The sequence below is a fragment of the Oncorhynchus clarkii genome, chromosome 2 (genome assembly GCF_045791955.1).
Source record: "Oncorhynchus clarkii lewisi isolate Uvic-CL-2024 chromosome 2, UVic_Ocla_1.0, whole genome shotgun sequence".
In the NCBI taxonomy this organism is placed as follows: domain Eukaryota; kingdom Metazoa; phylum Chordata; class Actinopteri; order Salmoniformes; family Salmonidae; genus Oncorhynchus; species Oncorhynchus clarkii.
Window position 1 is genome coordinate 82,406,789 of NC_092148.1, and position 24,423 is coordinate 82,431,211.

The window sequence follows — 24,423 nt, forward strand, 5'->3', positions numbered from 1 at the left end:
CCAAATCCGGCTTTAAACTTCTTCACAACAGTATCTCGGACCTGCCTGGTGTGTTCCTTGTTCTTCATGATGCTCTCTGCGCTTTTAACGGACCTCTGAGACTATCACAGTGCAGGTGCATTTATACGGAGACTTGATTACACACAGGTGGATTGTATTTATCATCATTAGTCATTTAGGTCAACATTGGATCATTCAGAGATCCTCACTGAACTTCTGGAGAGAGTTTGCTGCACTGAAAGTAAAGGGGCTGAATAATTTTGCACGCCCAATTTTTACGTTTTTGATTTGTTAAAAAAGTTTGAAATATCCAATAAATGTCGTTCCACTTCATGATTGTGTCCCACTTGTTGTTGATTCTTCACAAAAAAATACAGTTTTATATCTTTATGTTTGAAGCCTGAAATGTGGCAAAAGGTCGCAAAGTTCAAAGGGGCCGAATACTATCGCAAGGCACTGTATGTGGACACCTGCTCGTCAAACATCTCTTTCCAAAATCATGGGCATTAATATGGTGTTGGTCCCCCTCTACTGCTATAATAAATAGATGTCTCTCTTCTGGGAAGGATTCCACTAGATGTTGGAACATTGCTGCAGGGACTTGCTTCCATTCAGCCATGAGCATTAGTGAGGTCGGACATTGATGTTGGGCGATTAGGCCTGGCTCGCAGACGGCGTTCCAATTCATCCCAAGGATGTTTGATGGGTTTGAGGTCAGGGCTCTGTGCAGGCCAGTCAAGTTCTTCCACACCAATCTCAACAAACCATTTCTGTATGGACCTCACTTTGTGCACGAGGGCATTGTCAAGCTGAAACAAAGGGCCTTCCCAAAACCGTTACCACACAAGTTGGAAGCACATAATCGTCTAGAATGTCATTGTATGCTGTAGCATTAAGATTTCTCTTCACTGGAACTAAGAAGACTAGCCCAAACCATGAAAAACAACCCCAGAACATTAGTCCTTTTCCACCAAACTTTACAGTTGTCACTATGCAATGGGGCTGGGAGCGTTCTCCTGGCATCCGCCAAACCCTGATATGTCCATCCCACTGCCAGTGGGTGAAGCATGATTCATCACTCCAGAGAACATGTTTCCACTGCTCCAGAGTCCATTGGCGGCAAGCTTTACAACACTCCAGCCGACGCTTGGCATTGTGATCTTAGGCTTGTGTGCGGCTCCTCGGCCATGGAACCCCATTTCATGAAGCTTCCGACGAACAGTTCTTACGCTGACGTTGCTTCCAGAAGCAGTTTGGAACTCGGTAGTGAGTGTTGCAACCAAGGACAGACGATTTATACGTGCTACAGCACTTGGCTGTCCTGTTCTGTGAGCTTGTGTGACCTACCACTTCGCGGCTGAGCCGTTGTTGCTCCTAGACATTTCCACTTCACAATAAAAGCACTTACAGTTGACCGGGTCAGCTCTAGCAGGGCAGAAATGTGATGAACTGACTTCTTGTAAAGGTGGCCTCCTATTCCGGTTCTATGATGAAAGTCACTGAACTCAAGTAAGGCCATTCAACTACCAATGTTTGTCTATGGTGTCATGACGTTGCCCTCTGAGTACAGCGAGCACCATCCCCCGCTCTCTGCTTCTACAACCAGACTGCTGTGGTCAGAGGTCGTAAATTCCTGAGAAGACCTCATGGACACACAGTTATAGAGTCGTTTTTCATGGAGACAAAGGAAATTCTTCCACCTCACAGAACTTGAGGTACAAACAAATTTCATGTTCCAGAGAAAGTGTAAAAGATCGGTGAAGAATCCAGCTACGAACTGGACTGTTTGGCACAACTTGGGAAGCTCAAAAGACGGTGTGGCCACATTACCATAACACTGTTTATATAATAGCCTCAGATATTAGGTTTACGTCTAATTGTTGAATGAGATAAATGAGTGAGTATGATACTGTTTGTATAATTGTGTAATATGATTGTGGACTGTTTAATGAAGAAAAATATCATTCCCTTTTGATTTTAATTAAATAAGAGGATCGCCCCTGAGCCCAGTTAGGGTCAGACATCCTGGGACAGCCCTTTTCTGCCATTCCGAATAAAACCCAACTTTGAGAAATTATCACCAGACCAAGCTTACCTCAATTACGAGATGGCTAAAGGTTGTAGAATCTTTTAACCATACCACGTGGTTAAACTCTTAAGACTATTGATACCGACAGAATAAGAACAAGTCTTTGATATTGCTTACTAGTCTGCAGCTAGGAATTCGGCATCATTGAACGCGAAGAACGACAACCGCCGAAACATCCATTCTATAATGAATGTCACTTTAAACTATCCCCTCTAACCAAGACAGAGAGTGAGAGGGAGAGAGATGGACAATTCTTCAAAAGAAAGACTTTTCACCAGCGATCAAGACGACACACTGAGCGTGAATATATATGTTGATTGCAATTGTTCCCGAATGAGTGAGTGTTCATGTGTAAAGGATTAGCATTTTAATTGTTATAATTAACTCTGTAGTGACTTCTTGGTAAACCCCCACTTCCCCTTTGTCTAACAAGCCGCCATGCCGGTTCAGCCCACTAGGGCACATTCTCCTATCATTTCATGTAACCATATTTACTGTTTGTTTATGCATTTCTGTGAATTACTTAGTAATAAATAAATGATTTAAGACAATTGATGTATGGATGACTCATAGTGAAGACTGGGTTTGTGCAGATAACCAACAATTTACAACATTTGGAATGAGACTAACGTGAGGTAAAGTAAATAAATCATTAATCAGAAGACTATTGAGCAGATATGAAAATATCTGAAAGGTTATATTGAGAAATTATAACTTTGTAATCTGAATACTTTCCTTGGTGCCCCGACTTCCTAGTTAATTACAGTTACATGATTATTCAGTTTAACCGAGTAACTAATTACAGAGAATCTTTGATAAAAACAAAGTATTCAGTTTAATGATAGTAAAGACACGACAATGGCGATTGTATGGCTGTGTGCTCAATTTTATACACCTGTCAGCAACAAATGTAGCTGAAATAGCCGAAGCCACTAATTTGAAGGAGTGTCCACATACACTATCTTCAAAAGTATCTTGAAGGTTGGAACAAATGTCTGGATACAACTGAACTGCATACAAAATGTTTTGTGAGGAGAAATTTTGGGAACGTATTAATCGTGGAGAGGGATGTCAGAGACTTGCTAACTCCAGGACAAGCAGTGGCCCGGCCCTACCCTTATATGGTGGCATTTCCACAACAGAAAAAGTGCCGTCTAAACATTCAGTAACTTTTAAATAAATACAGTTACGAGCTAAATGTGTATTATATTGTCAATTAACATTATGACAATATATTTGTCATGTCAAAATTAGGCCCATATTCTTTTTATGGATCTGAAAGGATTGGATGAATGAAAGCAACTTGGCAAAAGCTGCACTCAGCCTCTTTAAAAGCTAGGAGGTCCCATCACCATATTGCTTACATCTAGTCCGATCCATTTAGATCTGTGAACGCTAAAGGGCTAAGGCCTAGACAGGAAGAGAAAGCAAAGTGTTGGACACCTTCCAGCCCAGATAAGTTAAGGAAATTGTATGACTATTAGGACACAGCCTGTCTGAGATATTCAGTACAAAATGTGCATCACAACCATCTCTTAAACAGGCATACGGGCTATTGCTAAGCGTTCCATGCATACCCCCTTCACATTATAGATTCATATAAATATACTACAAAAATAAATACAGAAACAAATACAAATCATTTTGTAATAGGCAAAATAGTTGAGTACTGATATTTTCATATTAGGAAGTTTGCAAACTACAGATAGTCTATTCTACCAGTAGGAACATGAAACTGTTCGCCATTACGCGATTAAACAGTATTGTGAAATAGCCATTGAACAGATCATTACAAAAATCATCCCCATTATGCAAGGAAATGGGTCCATTTGGGCTGTAGCAACTCAAGGATGTATTCTGCTGATGGTTGGAGTTGCCACATAGAACCCACACTTGGCCCAGTCCACAAGAGATGGCAAACAAAACCATATTCATTCAGCTTGTTAAAAATAAATAATACAATCCCTAATCATTGTAATTTTTTCTTCCTTTCCCCACCATTTTGCCTTTTGAAAATCACAAACGAAGGAGTTGCTGAAAAGCTTAAATGTTCAATGACTCGTTTTGTCAGTGCAAACATTTGACCCAATATAGTAATAATATCCACAGTTTAACCATACATTTTTCCTTTTAATTTCTGCTGCAAAGTTGAATTGCCAGTAAGTAATAGAGACCCAACTAACTGCTAGTCCAATAAACCAGGGTGTACTGCCAATGCTAAAGTTCAGGCTTGACAACCTTCCTCCATATTCATATTACAGAAAGACTATACCCTCAAGACGAGGATGACGTCAATCTGCCCTTTCAACTGACAGAAATAGGAGAAATCTCCTTCCAACTTGGCTTAAAAAATATCACTACCAAAAGCCCTGGTAAGATTGCCTCGATCCTCCCGTTTCAGCAGCAGAGAGTGGAGTTGAGTTCCGTGACATAGCGCCCCCTATCTACAGAGGTCCTGCACTACAGGTTTACATTGGCGCTTTGGCTGGAGTTTCCTCCTCCTGCCAGGACAGCTCTGCTTTCTGTCTCGGTGGTTCCTGCTGTTGCTGCCTGATGACTGTCCTGTTCCTGTGCTTGGCTGTATGTTGGCATTGCTGTTCTGACAAGACATCAAACTCGCTCTGTCCACCTGTTGCCAGGAAAACATATAGGGTAAGATTAACTTTACTGTCCCATTTTTCCTTGGAACAACATTTAGTGTGACATCATAATTTGATGTGTGGTAATTTAACACTAAAACGTGTCTGTTATAGTCACCTACCTTGCTCTTGTTCGACTGGCTTACGCGGCTGCTGGAAGAGAAACTTGTATCCCTGTGATTGGTCAATCCAGCACTGGGTACAGATGAGCCTCGCCTACCCCGCGTCGAGGTCACCGGTTTACAGCAGACTCCGTCCGAATCCTGGAGGGATCATAGCAACCAATCGAGCGAGGGCAAAATATGATTTAACAACAGGCATCTCAATGTTTTAACGCATGAAAGGGTAGATTACCTAAGGGACCTTTCTTTTTATTAACCCCGTTTTCTCCCCAATTTCGTGGTATCCAATTGGTAGTTAAAGTCTTGCCGCGTACGGACTCGGGAGAGGCGAAGGTCGAGAGCCGTGCGTCCTCCGAAACACAACCCAACCAAGCCGCACTGCTTTTGACAATGCCCACTTAATCCGGGAGCCAGCCGCACCAATGTGTCAGAGGAAACACTGTGCACCTGGCGCCAGGAGTCGCTAGTGCGCGATGGGACAAGGACATCCCTGCCGACCAAACCCTCCCCTAACCCGGACGGGTCAACCGGACGCAGCCAGCTGCGACAGAGCCTGGACTCTAACCCAGAATCTCTAGTGGCACAGCCTTAGACCACTGTGCCACTCAGAAGGCCCCTAAGGGACCTTTCTGATAGATTACATATTTTAGAGCTTTAAATCACAGGTGCGAATGAAAGGCCAACACTTGGGCTGTAGTTATCAAGCGTCTCAGATCTACGCGCCAGAGTATCACTTGATACATACAGTGCATTCGTAAAGTATTCAGACCCCTAGACTTTTACCACATGTTGTTATGTTGCAGCCTTGTTCTAAAATGTATTACATTGTTTTTTAAATTTATGTAAATAAGATATTTCCATTTTTTTTAAATACATTTGCAACATTTCTAAAAACCTGTTTTCGCTTTGTCATTATTGTGTGTAGATTGATGAGGAAAATGTTTTATTTGATCAATTTTAGAATAAGGCAGTAACGTAACAAAATGTGGAAAAAGTCAAGGGGTCTGAATACTTTCTGAGGAGCAAAGTGTGTGGAGAAGAGCAAAGTGTGTGGAGAGAACTCTGTTTCACAGGGCACTCACAGCGTCACTGGAGCTAGCTGATGAAGAATGTGGCGAGGAGAATGATGAAGAGGGGGGAGGAGAGGAGGAGCTGGGGGACTCTGCCCCTTCCTCAGAGAGATTGTTGATGCATTCCTCCATCTCCTGAAGCTCCACCAGCAACGTGACATTACCTGTGACGTCAAGGGGGAATGGTAAAAAATGTGGGGTTCGACAATTTTATACTGTTTTGATATAGCGCTATAATTGGGCTCTAAAATGTCTCCTATCCTTACCTTTTAAGGTCAGGGAGTTCAGTGATAGGGCAGCCCACTTCATGGTGATCCAGTCTCTGTATTCAGCAACTTCCTGGGTCACCCGGATGATTCTGCCCAGTATACTGCAAGACACACAATCATTTATATTACTACAAGTTGGAACAGTGGACACAATATTTTTTTCCACTTAATATTGTTGAAAATATACAGTGCATTCGGGAAAGTATTCAGACCCTTCAACTTTTTCCACATTTTGTTACCTTACAGACTTATTCTAAAATGGATAAATCCCCCCCCCCCCCCCATCAATCTACACACAATATCAAAGCAAATCAGGTTTAGAATTTCTTTCGCAAATTTATTATAAATAAAATACTGAAATATGACATTCACCTAAGTTTTCAGTACTTTGTTGCAACACATTTGGCATGGATTACAACCTTGAGTATGATGTTACAAGCTTTGCACACCTGTATTTGGGTAGTTTCTCCCATTCTTCTCTGCAGATCCTCTGAAGCTCTGTCAGATTGGATGGGGAGCGTCGCTGCACAGCTATTTTCAGGTCTCTCCAGAGATGTTTGATCGGGTTCAAGTCAGGCCTCTGTCCTTGAGTGGCCCAGCCATTCAGAGACTTGTCCCGAAGCCATTCCCACGTTGTCTTGGCTGTGTGCTTAGGGCCATTGTCCTGTTGGAAGGTGAAACTTCCTTAATCTTTCCCTCGATCCTGACTAGTCTCCCAGTCTCTGCCGCTGAAAAACATCCCCACAGCATAATGCTGTCACCACCATGCTTCACTGTAGGGATGGTGCCAGGTTTCCTCCAGACATGACACTGGGCATTCAGGCCAAAGAGTTCAGTCTTGGTTTCGTCAGACCAGAGAATCTTGTTTCTCATGGTCTGAGAGTCTTTAGGTGCCTTTTACTGCAGGCTGTCATGTGCCTTTTACTGTGGAGGGGCTTCCGTCTGGCCACTCTACCATAAAGGCCTGATTGGTGGAGTGCTGCAGAGATGGTTGTCCCTCTGGAAGGTTCTCCCATCTCCACGGAGGAACTCTGGAGCTCTTTCAGAGTGACTATCGGGTTATTGGTCACCTCCAGCCAGCTCTAGGAAGAGTCTTGGTGGTTCCAAACTTTCTCCATTTAAGAATGATGGAGGCCACTGTGTTATTGGGGACCTTCAATGCTGCAGAAATGTTTTGGTACCCTTCCCTAGATCTCTGCCTCAACACAATCCTGTCTCGGAGCTCTATGGACAATTCCTTCGATGTCATGGCTTGATTTTTGCTCTGACATGCACTGTCAACTGTGGGACCTTATATAAACAGGTGTGTGCCTTTCCAAATCATGTCCAATCAATTGAATTTACCACAGGTGGACTCCAATCAAGTTGTAGAAACATCTCAAGGATGATCAATAGAAACAGGATGCACCTGAGCTCAATTTCGAGTCTCAGAGCAAAGGGTCTGAATACTTATGTAAATACGTTTTTGTTTATATATATATCACACACACATACACACGTGTAGATTGTTGAGGGGAAAACATTTTAAAAAATCAATTTTAGAATGAGGCGTAACAAAATGTGGAAAAAGTCAAGGTGTCTGAATACTTTCCCAAATGCACTGTATTGTTCAAAGTTCCATTCCTGGCAGTCAGCTCCAGCGAACCCATCACTCAGAATTATGTGACTGTAACCCTCCCCATGTGTCCCGGTCCTGCCCAATACCTCTCGCCGTGGTTGTTGAGGTGGTACTTAGCGATGGGCGACACAGCGTGGCTCAGCACCATGAAGGCATAGTCAAACACCTGCTTCACCTGCATGGCCCCGTATGAGCTACGGCCCACATCATTACCTGGACAACACAGGACAGACACCAAACTCTCAAGGTCAGGTACAAGCTTAGACTTGGCAGGTGCTTATTGCAGGAGTTCTCAAACGTCATCTCAATAAAACAACTGCATCTGATGTTTTATTTATGGCAGAAGTCAGAAGCACAAGCCACTACATTGAATTAATTTTATTAACCCCATTTTCTCCCCAATTTCATGGTATCTAATTGGTAGTTACAGTCTTGTCTCATCGCGTACCGACTAGGGAGAGTTGTAGGTCAGAGATGCATCATATAGGTAGCTAGCTACCATACTGTAACCAGCATATGCAGTAAGGAGTCTTAGACAAACTACAAAGGTGTGAACCCAGGCTCACCTGGCTGCAGTGGGTCTTCAATGTAGAGCAGGGAAGGTCTGTATCCATCCAGCATGCTCTTCTGGACCTCGTCTTTGGAGAGGTAGCAGCCCCCATCCTTGATCCGGATCCCCGTCTTCAGGTAGTTAAAATGGCGGCCGTACAGCTCAAAGAACTCTATGAGTAGGACACCAGTGTTGGCGTTGGGACTGCAGGCGTTCTCCCTGCTATGAAGCTGAAACGCACACACTCTATTGTCTATTACTTGCTTCCATCGTAAGAACACGTACTAGTAAGAACACTATGCTGCTGGTGACAAATACAATTTGCCCTCGGGGATCAATAAAGTTTATTCAATGGTACAAAATGTATATCTCTTCACTCTCAACGGTTGAGGAAAGGCCGGACAAATGCATCATATAATCATTTAATTAGAATACTAGATTGAGAGTATAATGACAATAATACAAGGATGACGGGCACCGACCCACCTGTAAGAAGCTGACAGCGACTAGGAAGAGGCAGTAGGAACTGATGCCTCCTGTAAACACTTCATTCATATCTCTTTGTAATAAGAACTGCTTCAGGACTAGCACCAGGTACGGAAGCACAGGATATTTCTGAGGAGAAACAGATGGAGAGAAAACTTTAGAGAACAGTAGTTCACACTATGAGGATTGTGCCTAAATTCAGATGACGCTCAATCATTAGAAAGAAGCACACACATACTACCAGATAAGCTAAATGCCTTCCATGCTAATTTCGAGGCATGTAACGCTGAACCATGCATGAGAGCAACACCTGTTCTGGACGACTTTCTGATCACGCTCTACGTAGGAGATGTAAGACCTTTAAAACAGGTTAATATTCACAGCCGCTGAGCCAGATGGATTACCAGGACGGACACATACTGACCAGCTGGTAAGTGTCTTCACTGACATGTTAATCCTCTCCCTGTGCCTGTCTGTAATACCTACATGTTTCAAGCAGACCGGCATAGTCCCTGTGCCCAAGAATGCCAAGCTAACCTGTTTAAATGACTAATCGGCACGTAACACTCACATCTGTAGCCATGAAATGCCTTGGAAGGCTGGTCATGGCTCACATCAACACCATCAGACACCCTGGACCCACTCCAATTCCCACCTGGACAAAACTAACATCTATGTGAAAATGCTGTTCATTGACTACAGCTCAACATTCAACACCATAGTGCCCTCCAAGGTCATCACTAAGCTAAGGACCCTGGGACTGAAAACCTCCCTCTGCAACTGGATCCTGGACTTCCTGACATGCCTCCCCCAGGTGGTGAGAGTAGGCAACAACACATCCGCCATGCTGACTCTCAACACCGGGGCCCCTCAAGGGTGCATGCAAAGTCCCCTTATGTACTCGCACGACTCCAACACCATCATTAATATTGCCAATGACACGACAGTAGTAGGACTGATCACCGACAACGATGAGACAGTCTTTAGGGAGGTGGTCAGAACCTGTCAACATCAGCAAGACAAAAGGAGCAGATCGTGGACTACAGGAAACGGAGGGCCGAGCACGCCCCCATTCACATTGACGGGGCTTTAGAGGAGCGGGTCGAGAGCTTCAAGTTCCTCGGTGTCTACATCACTAAGGATCTATCATGGTCCACACACACCAACACCAGTCCTGAACAGGGCACGACAATGCCTCATCCCCCTCAGGAGGCTGAAAAGATTTTTGCATGAGCCATCAGATCCTCAAAGGGTTCTACAGCTGCACCATTGATAGCATTGTGACTAGCTGCAATACCGCTTGGTATGGCAACTGCTTGGCATCCGACCGCAAGGTGTTACAGAGGGTAGTGCATACGGCCCAGGGTTTCCGTTAAGCGGCTTTTGTCCGATAAAACATTTAAAAGCTGAAGGATACAACTGGCACCGGCAAATTGGAAGAAGAAAAAGTGCTATTGCGAACTAATGCTTTTTAGCCTATTAATTGATGGAAATACATTTAACTGGTCATGCTTATTGGTCTACAGGTTAATTTGCATACTTTTGTAGAATTAAATTGGCGCAGATATACAGATAGAGAGCCTTTGAGTGGAGAATCTGTCAGACTGCGCATGAGCCACTGCAGCAACATCTTGTGGTGCTTTCAAGACAACTGGGAACTCAAAGAAATAGGAGGTCAAATAATGACGTCAGTGATATTCAGCTTGTAAAGTCGGAACTCTGGAAAGGGGACCGAGTTCCCGAGTTGGAATTCCGAGTTGGATGAACGACTGGAATTCAAATTTTCCCAGTAGGTCAAACCCTCCCCTAACCCAGACGAAGTTGGGCCAATTGTGTGCCGCCTCATGGGTCTCCCAGTCGCGGCCGGCCGACACAGCCCTGGAGCGAAATCCGGGTCTGTATTGATGCCTCTAGCACTGCAGCGCAGTGCCTTAGACCGCTGCGCCACTCGGGAGGCCCGTGCAGTGCCCTTTTGACAAACAGTATTTTCCCCCTAAGTGCATTATGGAATGAACATTCACATGTAGCCTACTGCCTTGTGCGCATTACTGTACTCATAAATGTGAAGAAACAAATGTTTATCAACATTTTAAGCTAAATGTTCTGACCTCTTGCATCACTCATTGCTTTTTAACAAAAACAAATTATGTAGCCATGGCCTACTGGTTGTATGAATTTAGGATCTATCGTCCCACAACTGTCTCAGAGTATGTTTGGAATAGGCTATTTCTTTCTTGACAAGCTGACCAATTGAATATGTAGCCTAAACTCTTCTACTATAGTAGATTTACATAGGCTAGCGATTTTGCTGTTCGTTACTCGTCTTGTTGGCTGAGGAAAAGTAAACGTGGACAGTTATTCTAACATGTTCAAAGAGCACATCAGAATTCGGTAAGAAGGACCGGACATCGTTGCATCCTCAACTTGCATGTTCTATTAATATGAATTACCATAATCTAAATGTGATTTCTGTCATCCTGAGCACCGTGGGTGGACGCTCTAATCAGGTTACCCACCTAATGCATATGGAGCCGGTAAATCTAAATTTTGTCTGTAAAATGTCCGGCACCACCTTTTTCTAACGGAAACCCTGGTACGGCCCAGTACGTCACTGTCAAGGACTCCAGCTACCAAAGTCATAGACTGTTCCTTTTCCTATCGCACGGCAAGCGGTAACGATGCACCAAATCAGGAACCAACAGGACCCTGAACAGATTCTACCCCCAAGCCAGAAGACTGCCAAATATATTGAAAAAATATATAAAATGCAACAAGTTCAAAAGATTTTACTGAGTTACAGTTCATATGAGGAAATCAGTCGATTGAAATAAATAAGGCCCTAATCTATGGATTTCACATGACTGGGAATACAGATATGCATCCGTTGGTCCCAGATACCTTTAAAAAAATTAATGGGCCCCCGGATCTCGTCAAGGTTTTTCTGTGCATTCAAATTGCCATCGACAAAATTAAATTGTGTTCGTGGACCGTATCTTATGCCTGCCCATACCATAACCTCACCATGTGACACTCACAACTTTGACATCAGCAAACCGCTCGCCCACACAACGCCATACACGTGGTCTGTGGTTGGGAGTACTTATTTTCCACCATAATTTGCAAATAAATTCATAAAAAATCCTACAATGTGATTTTCTGGATTTTATTTTCTCATTTTGCCTGTCATAGTTGAAGTGTACCTATGATGAAAAAAAATTACAGGCCTCTCATCTTTTTAAGTGGGAGAACTTGCACAATTGGTGGCTGACTAAATACTTTTTTTGCCCCACTGTGTGTGTGTGTGTGTGTGTGTGTGTATATATATACAGTGCCTTGCGAAAGTATTTGGCCCCCTTGAACTTTGCGACCTTTTGCCACATTTCAGGCTTCAAACATAAAGATATAAAACTGTATTTTTTTGTGAAGAATCAACAACAAGTGGGACACAATCATGAAATGGAACGACATTTATTGGATATTTCAAACTTTTTTAACAAATCAAAAACTGAAAAATTGGGCGTGCAAAATTATTCAGCCCCTTTACTTTCAGTGCAGCAAACTCTCTCCAGAAGTTCAGTGAGGATATCTGAATGATCCAATGTTGACCTAAATGACTAATGATGATAAATACAATCCACCTGTGTGTAATCAAGTCTCCGTATAAATGCACCTGCACTGTGATAGTCTCAGAGGTCCGTTAAAAGCGCAGAGAGCATCATGAAGAACAAGGAACACACCAGGCAGGTCCGAGATACTGTTGTGAAGAAGTTTAAAGCCGGATTTGGATACAAAAAGATTTCCCAAGCTTTAAACATCCCAAGGAGCACTGTGCAAGCGATAATATTGAAATGGAAGGAGTATCAGACCACTGCAAATCTACCAAGACCTGGCCGTCCCTCTAAACTTTCAGCTCATACAAGGAGAAGACTGATCAGAGATGCAGCCAAGAGGCCCATGATCACTCTGGATGAACTGCAGAGATCTACAGCTGAGGTGGGAGACTCTGTCCATAGGACAACAATCAGTCGTATATTGCACAAATCTGGCCTTTATGGAAGAGTGGCAAGAAGAAAGCCATTTCTTAAAGATATCCATAAAAAGTGTTGTTTAAAGTTTGCCACAAGTCACCTGGGAGACACACCAAACATGTGGAAGAAGGTGCTCTGGTCAGATGAAACCAAAATTAAACTTTTTGGCAACAATGCAATGGCGTAAAAGCAACACAGCTCATCACCTTGAACACACCATCCCCACTGTCAAACATGGTGGTGGCAGCATCATGGTTTGGGCCTGCTTTTCTTCAGCAGGGACAGGGAAGATGGTTAAAATTGATGGGAAGATGGATGGAGCCAAATACAGGACCATTCTGGAAGAAAACCTGATGGAGTCTGCAAAAGACCTGAGACTGGGACGGAGATTTGTCTTCCAACAAGACAATGATCCAAAACATAAAGCAAAATCTACAATGGAATGGTTCAAAAATAAACATATCCAGGTGTTAGAATGGGCAAGTCAAAGTCCAGACCTGAATCCAATCGAGAATCTGTGGAAAGAACTGAAAACTGCTGTTCACAAATGCTCTCCATCCAACCTCACTGAGCTCGAGCTGTTTTGCAAGGAGGAATGGGAAAAAATTTCAGTCTCTCGATGTGCAAAACTGATAGAGACATACCCCAAGCGACTTACAGCTGTAATCGCAGCAAAAGGTGGCGCTACAAAGTATTAACTTAAGGGGGCTGAATAATTTTGCACGCCCAATTTTTCAGTTTTTGATTTGTTAAAAAAGTTTGAAATATCCAATAAATGTCGTTCCACTTCATGATTGTGTCCCACTTGTTGTTGATTCTTCACAAAAAAATACAGTTTTATATCTTTATGTTTGAAGCCTGAAATGTGGCAAAAGGTCGCAAAGTTCAAGGGGGCCGAATACTTTCGCAAGGCACTGTATGAAAGAAGGTACTCTGGTCAGATGAGACTAAAATGTAGCTTCTTGGCCATCAAGGAAAACGCCTGGTCTGGCACAAACCCAACACACCTCTCATCAGCCCGAGAACACCAAGCATGGTAGTAGCGGCATCATGCAGTGGGGATGTTTTTCCATCAGCAGGGACTGGGAATCCGGTCAGGATTGAAGGAATGATGGATGGCGCTAAATACAGGGATATTCTTGAGGGAAACCTGTTTCAGTCTTCCAGAGATTTGAGACTGGGATGGAGGTTCACCTTCCAGCAGGACAATGACCCTAAGCATACTGCGAAAAACAACACTCTAGTGGTTTAAGGGGAAACACTAAATGTCTTGGAATTGCCTAGTCAAACCCCAGATCTCAATCCAATTGAGAATCTGTGGTATGACAAAGATTGCTGTACACCAGCGGAACCCATCCAACTTGAAGGAGCTGGAGCAGTTTTGCCTTGAAGAATGGGCAAAAATCCCAGTGGCTAGATGTGCCAAGCTTATAGAAACATACCCCAAGAGACTAATAGGCTGACCACACCGCTCACGTAGCATGCGCGAGCGTTGCAAAATAAATTTAGAAATCTATGTTAATCAATTGTTGCACCCACACTGCTCACGGGCGTCTGCGTTGCCAAGGGCTAAAATAGAACTCCTTTCTATGTATGACGCAGATGGCTCTGCAAGTCCTGCCTCTCCCATCTCCTCATTGGTTTATAGAAGCTGGTACCCACATGCCATCTCCTCATTGGTTATACCCACGTAGGTGATTGAAAGACGAACTGTGTTGCCGGTCACGGTAGTAATACTATGAAAGTTATATGCCAATCAGCATATAAGTTCAAAGAAGAAAACGCCTGGAAAGAGGAGAGATGACTAGAAACGATTCGGTTGACCGTTTTGTGTGGATTAATTGTCGGAGTAGAGGACCTTGTGCATTTCAGGTAAAATAACAACTCAATGTTTATATCCCAGGACAAATTAGCTAGCAACAGCAAGCTAGCTAAATAGGACAAATTAGCTAGCAAGTGCAAGCTAATTAGCTAAATTGCTATAAATGTTTAATGCTTTTCGACCTGTTCCCAAATTAATGTAATTGGTTCAGAGTTTGTTTTGATATTTTAACCTGCGTGTCGTGATCGCTTTTGGTGTAGGGGGACAATATAAATGTATGCACAATGGCGCACGCGCGCAGCCGGTTTGGGTTCTGTGTTACAGTTGTAATTGCTGCAAAAGGTGGCTCTACAAAGTATCGACTTTGGGGGGGTGAATAGTTATGCACGCTCAATTTGTTTTTTGTTGTTGTCTTATTTGTTTCACAATAAATAAATAAAAATTGCATCTTCAAAGTGGTAGGCATGTTGTGCAAATCAAATGATACAAACCCCCCAAAAATCAATTTTAATTCCAGGTTATAAGGCAACAAAATAGGAAAAATGCCAAGGGGGATGAATACTTTCACAAGCCACCGTATATAACCAAGTTATTATTATTATATGTGATTACTTTTCTATTATTTCTCAATTTTCTCTGCATTGTTGGGAAAGGCCAGTAAGTAAGTATTTCACTAATAGTCTAAACCTTTTCTTTACAAAGCATGTGACAAATAAATACATTTTGATTTGACACACACACACACACACACACAGGGAGCATTGTACCTTTTTATAATCTTTGATGAGGGCAGCAGCTTTGACAGCATTCTTCATGTTGAAACTGATGTCAACTTTGACCTCCGTGAGAGAGTCTGTCAGTTTGATGATTGGCACCTAAAGACCAGACAAGATCAGATTTGACTGGCATACAGACACCGATAATTCCCTGTCAAGAATTATGTTCACAACACACACTTAACAAGGCTTCCCTCCACAGACAGACACACACTACCCATTACCGTGGCCTTGTCCAGCACTTTGACAGAATTCTCCTCCACCACTTTGTGTTTCCTCAGCGCCTCTTCTAACCTCCACAGAGGGAGGGTGTCTCCTTCCCTGAACTTCACAAACACCACCAGGTCAATGTCACTGCAACATCAACACAAAGAATCACATTATATTCCTCCTTGGCGTAAGTTGGTGATAATAAAGGTTATGAATACTTTTTCAGTAAGGAAAGGACTTGAAATTCAACGACAGGTTACCTAGTGGGTAGATAGAGACCCGTGCTGAAACTTCCAAATACTTGAACCTGCAAAGCAAGTTCACACCATGAGTAATGAGATTGCATATAAAACTCCATGACAACAACGATAAGCTATAAAATTATCATATCAGTATGCATGCTAATAAGAATTACTGCACCATTTCAAATTCAATAAATAACTAGACAAGGAAGTCAATGGCTTTACATCTCCGACTACAGTGAAGGTGATTGACTTACGTCAGCAGTGGGCCAAAGGTCCTTAATGACCCTCTCTATCCTCTCCACCACCTCCCTCCTCATCTTCTCCTCCTCCGGCCGCGGAGACATGTAGGCATAGAAGTCCTGGATCTCCTCATGGAGCCTGCAGAGTAAGAGACACACAGCGTGGTTAGAATGTTGTGTTCTAGAACGCGTTTGAAATACTTCAATAGTAATGCAGTCAGGGGTTCCCTGGTAGATTTGACACTTGAAACATGGATTCATTAAATGTCTTTTTATCAAGTCTCGAGCTTATTGACAAACAAGTAGGCTAAATACCTATTACATTTCATATGTTCTGTTATAGCAAACTAATCACATAGCACTACAGTGCGTAGACCAGCAGTGGCCTTCAGTCTGCCAGTGTACAATGTAGCCTGTGATTACTGAGCAGGGAGTTACTATAAATACACTAGTGGGTAAGTATGACACTATACTAAAGAGCAGCAGTGTGTATTCCCAGGAGGACATGACATGTGCCAGCCCAGCCAGCTGCTTTTCAATACGGCATTCAGAGGGTAATAAAGTGCTTTAGAATAACCCTCAATTGCGCATGGGACAAGGCTATCTGCTGCATCACACCAGGCTTTAAATACAGTAGAGGAGGAGATACGGTTCAAATGAATGTTTCTGCATGTACAGGTCTCAGTCCAGTGGTGGGTTTAACTGAAAACTCATAGTATAGGCCCTCGGAAATTGTGATAGTTTTGGGTATAGGCCCCATTTCTGAAACTATATAGTATAGCAATGAAATATCTGTAATTTATGGAGCCCAAACTATTATAAAATCTTACATTGAAAATGTAGGAATACACGTCTTACACTGACTAACACAGGTACCATCATCTTCTCAGTATGTCAAGTAAGAAGGGGTGTGTTGACCAGATGAGGCATTGGAATGTATCAGAGCTGGTCTTGCCTTGTGTGGCGCCAGTTCAGATCTACCTGGTCAGGTTCTGAAGAAGAAAACTAATGAGAGGATAACACCGTGGAGCCCTACTCTTTCAACTCACATCAGTCCAAATGTGTCTATGCACTAGCCTTTTGATAAGACTGCTCATATTCTAACCAACTGCTGCTGAATAGAAATATGAAGTTCAGGGAAAGTCATCTTTTATCAATGATGAGCTAGAAAATACATTGCCTGGCTACCCACACTCTTTGCTCCAGCCAAACACTACGCCAAACCCACAGACTTTAGATTCTTCTCAAAAGACAGAGCAGTGGAAGAATTTAGTTTGCAGTCTTTACCTGGCCGGCTCCCCTCGGTTCACTGGGATTCTCTAACTCTGACCCTTTTACGGGGGCTAAGACACTGGCTTGCTAGTGCTCTCCCATGCCGTCCCTAGGAGAGGTGTAGAACATCTAGCCAGGCTTTTTTCGCTATACTCGACTTGAGTGGGTTGAGTCAATTACATTATCTTCCTGTCCAGACTTGGGTGAGGTTATATCCTGTATTCAGACCCCTTGACTTTTTCCATTGTTAGGTTACAGCCTTATTCTAAATTTGATTCAAATGCCCCCCCCCCCCCCCAATCTACACACAATAACCAATAATGACAAACCAAAAACTTTTGGGGTTTGTTGTCATTCTTTTTTTAAAATTAAAACTAGACATCTCACATTTACATAAGTATTCAGACCCTTTATCAGTAATTTGTTGAAGCACCTTTGGCAACAATTACAGCCTTGAGTCTTCTTGGGTATGATGCTACATGCTTGGCGCACCTGTATTTTGGGAGTTTCTCCCATCAAGGTCTGAGAGTCTTTAGATGCCTTTTGCCAAACTCCAAGTGGGCTGTCATGTGCCTTTTACAGAGGAGTGGCATCTGTCTGGCCACTACCATAAAGGTCTGATTGGGGGAGTGCTGCAGAGATGGTTGTCCTTCTGGAATGTTCTCCCATCTCCACAGAGGAACTCTAGCTATGTCAGAGTGACCATCAGGTTCTTGGTCACCTCCCTGACCAAGGCCCTTCTCCCCTGATTGCTCAGTTTGGCCAGTCTTTGATGGTTCCAAACTTCTTGCATTTCAGAATGATGGAGGCCACTGTGTTCTTGGAGATCTTCAATGCTGCATCATTGTTTTGGTGCCTTTCCCCAGATCTGTGCCTCGACACAATCCTGTCTTGGAGCTCTATGGACAATGCCTTCGACCTCATGACTTGTTTTTTTTTTCTCTGACATGCATGGTCAACTGTGGGACCTTATATAAACAGGTGTGTGCCTTTCCAAATCATGCCCAAGCAATTGAATTTACCACAGGTGGACTCCAAGTTGTAGAAAAATCGGGAAGGATGATCAATCAAAACAGGATGCACCTGAGCTCAATTTCGAGTCTCATAGAAAAGGGTCTTGTAATTTGCACACAAAAAAATCTAACAACCTGTTTTCACGTTGTCATCATGGTGTAGTGTGTAGATTGATGAGGATTTTTTTATTTAATACATTTTAGAATAAGGCTGTAACGTAACAAAAATGTGGGAAGAGTCAAGGGGTCTAAATACTTTCCAAAGGCACTTTATGCTGCAATAGCCTCTCTCTCTCAGGACCTGAGCACTAGGACCATGCCTAAGGACCACCTGGCTTTGCGACTCCTTGCTGTCCCAGTCCACATAGTCGTGCTGCTAATCCAGTTTCTGCCGTTCTGCCTGTGGCTATGGAACCCTGAATTGTTCACTGGACCTGCTTCCTTATCCCAGACCTGCTGTCTCGACCTCTGAATGCTCTGCTATGAAAAGCCAACTGACATTTACTCCTGAGGTGCTGACCTGTTGCACCCTCTATAACCACTTATTATTATTTGACCCTGCTGGTCATCTATGATGAACGATCCAGCCTTAATGGCCATTTACAATCTCCACCGGCACAGCCAGTAGAGGACTGGCCACCCCTCAGAGCCTGGTTCCTCTCTAGGTTTCTGCCTTTCTTGGGAGTTTTTCCTAGCCACTGTGCTAGTACATCTGCATTGCTTGCTCTTTGGGGTTTTGGGCTGGTATTCTGTACGAGCACGTTGTGACGTCTGCTGATGTACAAAGGGCTTCGTGAATAAATGTTATTGATTGACTGATTTAGTTTGAGCAGAGAGGAAGGGTCGTCACTAGTTACCACAGCCAAAAAGTAATACACCCTGCATATGTATACCATTTCTATTATTAAAATGTGATTTTAAACCTAGCCACAAGACTAACCTTAAATTAAGACCAAAAAGCACATTTGTGTTCACATACATTTTTACGATATAGCCACATTGGCTACAATGGTCTCATCTGATATTTCCTCCTCGGGACTGCCTTACATTTTTGAGGACATTTATTTTCATCGTTAGAGCGGCCACTGGGGTATCTGGTCAATATAATGGATAATCTGTGGTTTGAGAGGTCACTCAGGATAGGAAAAAAAGACAATGTAGGAAGGATCCTTCTGTATGAGAAATCATCTCATGTTGATCAATTTATCAGGTACAAATCATTGCCAACACACAGAAGTCCCTCCCTGTGCTCTGTAATAAATCGTCAGCCAGACAGTTCAAACATGACAAGTTAGAGCAGTTATGCTGCCCCGGGCATCCTTCCTTACCCCAAAATCCCTGCAGTGTAGTTTCTGGTTTTCCAAGGCGTGTCCGTGTAACCAACTCTACGGCATCCAGTTTCGTCCACCGTAGAGTTGCAGCTAATACTCAATAAACTGCGGTTAAAACCGAAAGTGCTCGCTCGGTTGTCTCTCCTCCGTCTGTTCCCAAATTCGTATTCTCTCTCTCTTCCTCTCCAGCTACCGAATGCAGTGCCACCCACAATCCCGGCACCACTACTGCCGTTCCCCGCAGGATGCTGGTTGATATTTTCCTCCAATAAATCGGATAGCTGTTCTATTTTATTATCGCCTTTCGGATTAATCGTCCCTTGCATTCTCGCCTCACTGTTGCTCGTGCCACCGTCGGGTACTCTGTCCTGAATCACGTTCCCCGTGACCCCGTTCACCGATACAGTTGTACCAGAACTAGTCTTGGTGGTGGGCGTGTTCGAGGTAGCAGAGCCGTGGTTCTTATGATTATTCAAACTCAAATTGCGCAGACCACAAGTCGTTATCCAAATCTTCAACCACGCGCTGCTGGGTTGGGAACCAGGAGAATATTGGATCCACGCACCCGTGCACGGCACGCACGCTAGGTTTGCGTGACTGGCACTGTCACGATAGAGGTAGCTACAACGAGCTGCTAACGAAAGAGGAGAATTCATTGATGCGGCTGGCTTCCGGTTTGGATGTGCGCTGTGTTAAGAAGCAGTGCGGCTTGGTTGGGTTGTGTATCGGAGGACGCATGACTTTCAACCTTCGTCTCTCCCGAGCCCGTACGGGAGTTAAAGCGACGAGACAAGATAGTAGCTACTAAAAACAATTGGATACCACGAAATTGGGGAGAAAAGGGGGTAAAATTCAAAAGAAAAAAAAGAAAGAGGAGAATTGACAAGTTATGCGTACAGTATATACAAATCCAATAATGTAGATGTAAACAACAGTGTGTATTAACACGACACCAAATTAAATTGTGGAAATACAGACGTGGAGTATTTCTTAAGAACAAAACGTGACAAACTAGTTTTCTCCAGACACTCCATCAATGGCGGAAATGACAGTATTGCTCAAAACAAATATGATGGATATACTGACAAGATGCATGTCTCTTCGCCCTAACAATGGGAGTAGATTTCCACAAAGAGGAACGGCGAGATGTCTAGCTCCCGCCTATTTGTAGGATTGTTGGATATGTCATTATTGTTGTCCTTTTTTTAAACGGCCTGTATTCAATGGAGACAGACGATATGCTACTAGCATCATGCCATGAATATCCATAGCCATCTCGAGACAACTCCGATAGTTTTTTACTCAAAGTTGCCGGGATGTCACGTGTCCTACCTATATCAGTCCACTAACAACTTTAAGCATTACGAAAGTAAATTCGATTAAATAATCCTCACGTAGCCAATAAGACATACATTTTTATTGACCAAATTCGAAACTCCCATTTATGCCCTCCATACAAAAAAATAATTGCGGATCAACGAAAAAAAACTACCTGCTTGAGGGTGGCAGACTTTCCGCCAAATTGGGCCATTCAACTTCAATTTAAGGGCTTTATTGGCATGGGCAACGTATGTTTACATTGCCAAAGCAAGTGAAATAGATGAACAAAAGTGAAATAAACAATTAAACATGTACAGTAAACATTCCACTTACAAAAGTTCCAAAATAAAGACATATAAATGTCATCCTTACAACAGTGTTGTAAGGATGTGCAAATAGTTAAAGTACGAAAGGGAAAATAAATAAACATAAATATAGGTTGTATTTACAATGGTGTTTGTTCTTCACTGGTTGCCCTTTGTGGCAACAGGTTAAAAGTCTTGCTGCTGTGATTGCAGACTGTGGTATTTCACTCAATAGATATGGGAGTTTATCAAAATTGTATTATTTTTCGATTTTTTTTTGTGGGTCTGTGTAATCTGAGGGAAATATGTGTCTCTAATATGGTCATACATTTGGCAGGAGGTTAGGAACTGCAGCACAGTTTCCACCTCATTTTGTGGGTAGTGTGCACATACCCTGTCTTCTCTTGAGAGCCAGGTCTCCTTTAGGTGGCCTTTCCTTTGTTATAGAGCCAAAAAGAATGGAGAAGTGGTTTATCCATACATCTCTGTTTTGGAAAGATAACTCTTTGTGTTGTTGTTTGTTTAGAGTTTTCCAATTTTCCCAGAAGTGCTTAGATTCTATGGATTCTTCAATTACGTTGAGCTGATTTCTGATGTGCTGCTCCTTCTTTTTCTGTGGTGTATTTCTGTATTGTTTTAGTGATTCACCATAGTGAAGGCATAGACTCAAATTTTCTGGGTCTCTATGTTTTTGATTGGATAGGTTTCTCAATTTCTTTCTTAGGTTTTTGCATTCTTCATCAAACCATTTGTCATTGTTGTTAACTTTCTTAGCTTGTCTGCTTGACATTTTTTCCTTTGATAGGGAAGTTGAGCAGTCAAATATACTGTTTAGGTTTTCTACTGCCATTTTGTCCAGGAAATTGTCTAGAATGGATTGAAATTGTTTTTGTCAAATAGTTTTTTGGTAGATTTCCATACTACTCTCCTTCCATCTATAGCATTTCTTAATATTATTCAGCTCCTTTGGCTTTGATTCCTCATTATTGAGCCATTTCGGGCTCCCGAGTGGCGTAGCGGTCTAAGACACTGCATCTCAGTGCTAGAGGCGTCATTACAGACGCCCTGGTTTGAATCCAGACTGTATCACAACCGGTCGTGATTGGGAGTCCCATTGAGCGTCGCATGTTGTCCGGGTTTGGCCGGTGAAGGCCATCATTGTAAATAAGAATTTGTTCTTAACTGACTTGCCTAGTTAAATAAAGGTTAATTTTTTTTTAAAGTTAAAAATAAATAAAATTGAGTGACACTGTTCAAGTAGAGTGTGATTTTGCTGTGATCTGATAGGGTTGTCAGTGGACTGACTGTGAACGCTCTAAAGAGACTCTGGGTTGAGGTCAGTGATAAAGTAGTCTACAGTACTACTGCCAAGAGATGAGCTATATGTGTACCATAGGAGTCCCCTCAAAGCCTACCATTGACCATGTACATACCCAGCGTCCGACAGAGCTGCAGGAGTTGTGACCCGTTTTTGTTGGTTATGTCTGTTGTGTCTTGATCCTGCTGGTCATCTATGAACATTTGAACATCTTGGCCATGTTCTGTTACTCCATTTACTCCATTTTGTTGATCCCTGCCTACAGACAGAAACTAAAACAAGAGGCTCCCACGCTGGACACGAGGTCTGTCCAACGCTGGTCCGACTAAGCTGACTCCACACTCCAAGACTGCTTCCATCACGTGGACTGGGAGATGTTTCGTATTGCGTCAGATAACAACATTGACGAATACGCTGATTCGGTGTGCGAGTTCATTAGAACGTGCGTTGAAGATGTCGTTCCCATAGCAACGATTAAAACATTCCCTAACCAGAAACCGTGGATTGATGGCAGCATTCGTGTGAAACTGAAAGCGCGAACCACTGCTTTTAGTCAGGGCAAGGTGTCTGGTAACATGACCGAATACAAACAGTGCAGCTATTCCCTCCGCAAGGCTATCAAACAAGCTAAGCACCAGTACAGAGACAAAGTAGAATCTCAATTCAACGGCTCAGACACAAGAGGCATGTGGCAGGGTCTACAGTCAATCACGGACTACAGGAAGAAATCCAGCCCAGTCACAGACCAGGATGTCTTGCTCCCAGGCAGACTAAATAACTTTTTTGCCCGCTTTGAGGACAATACAGTGCCACTGACACGACCTGCAACGAAAACATGCAGTCTCTCCTTCACTGCAGCCGAGGTGAGTAAGACATTTAAACGTGTTAACCCTCACAAGGCTGCAGGCCCAGACGGCATTCCCAGCCGCGCCCTCAGAGCATGCGCAGACCAGCTGGCCGGTGTGTTTACGGACATATTCAATCAATCCCTATACCAGTCTGCTGTTCCCACATGCTTCAAGAGGGCCACCATTGTTCCTGTTCCCAAGAAAGCTAAGGTAACTGAGCTAAACGACTACCGCCCCGTAGCACTCACATCCGTCATCATGAAGTGCTTTGAGAGACTAGTCAAGGACCATATCACCTCCACCCTACCTGACACCCTAGACCCACTCCAATTTGCTTACCGCCCAAATAGGTCCACAGACGATGCAATCTCAACCACACTGCACACTGCCCTAACCCATCTGGACAAGAGGAATACCTATGTGAGAATGCTGTTCATCGACTACAGCTCGGCATTCAACACCATAGTACCCTCCAAGCTCGTCATCAAGCTCGAGACCCTGGGTCTCGACCCCGCCCTGTGCAACTGGGTACTGGACTTCCTGACGGGCCGCCCCCAGGTGGTGAGGGTAGGCAACAACATCTCCTCCCCGCTGATCCTCAACACTGGGGCCCCACAAGGGTGCGTTCTGAGCCCTCTCCTGTACTCCCTGTTCACCCACGACTGCGTGGCCACGCACGCCTCCAACTCAATCATCAAGTTTGCGGACGACACAACAGTGGTAGGCTTGATTACCAACAACAACGAGACGGCCTACAGGGAGGAGGTGAGGGCCCTCGGAGTGTGGTGTCAGGAAAATAACCTCACACTCAACGTCAACAAAACTAAGGAGATGATTGTGGACTTCAGGAAAC

At 43.4% G+C, this 24,423-nt stretch overlaps 1 protein-coding gene across 1 annotated transcript; it reads right to left on the reverse strand.

Moving 5' to 3' along the window:
- Positions 1-2,900: 2,900 nt before the first annotated feature.
- Positions 2,901-20,412, reverse strand: LOC139374954 (terminal nucleotidyltransferase 4B-like). The gene is made up of 12 exons (XM_071116232.1): positions 19,777-20,412; positions 16,179-16,302; positions 15,940-15,986; positions 15,694-15,823; positions 15,461-15,568; positions 8,844-8,972; positions 8,374-8,587; positions 7,894-8,020; positions 6,187-6,290; positions 5,933-6,084; positions 4,851-4,991; positions 2,901-4,718 (listed from the first exon to the last, which is right to left on the reverse strand). Exons 1-12 carry the CDS (start codon positions 20,103-20,105, stop codon positions 4,530-4,532), a joined length of 1,794 nt encoding a protein of 597 aa, XP_070972333.1. The 5' UTR covers positions 20,106-20,412; the 3' UTR covers positions 2,901-4,529.
- Positions 20,413-24,423: the final 4,011 nt, after the last annotated feature.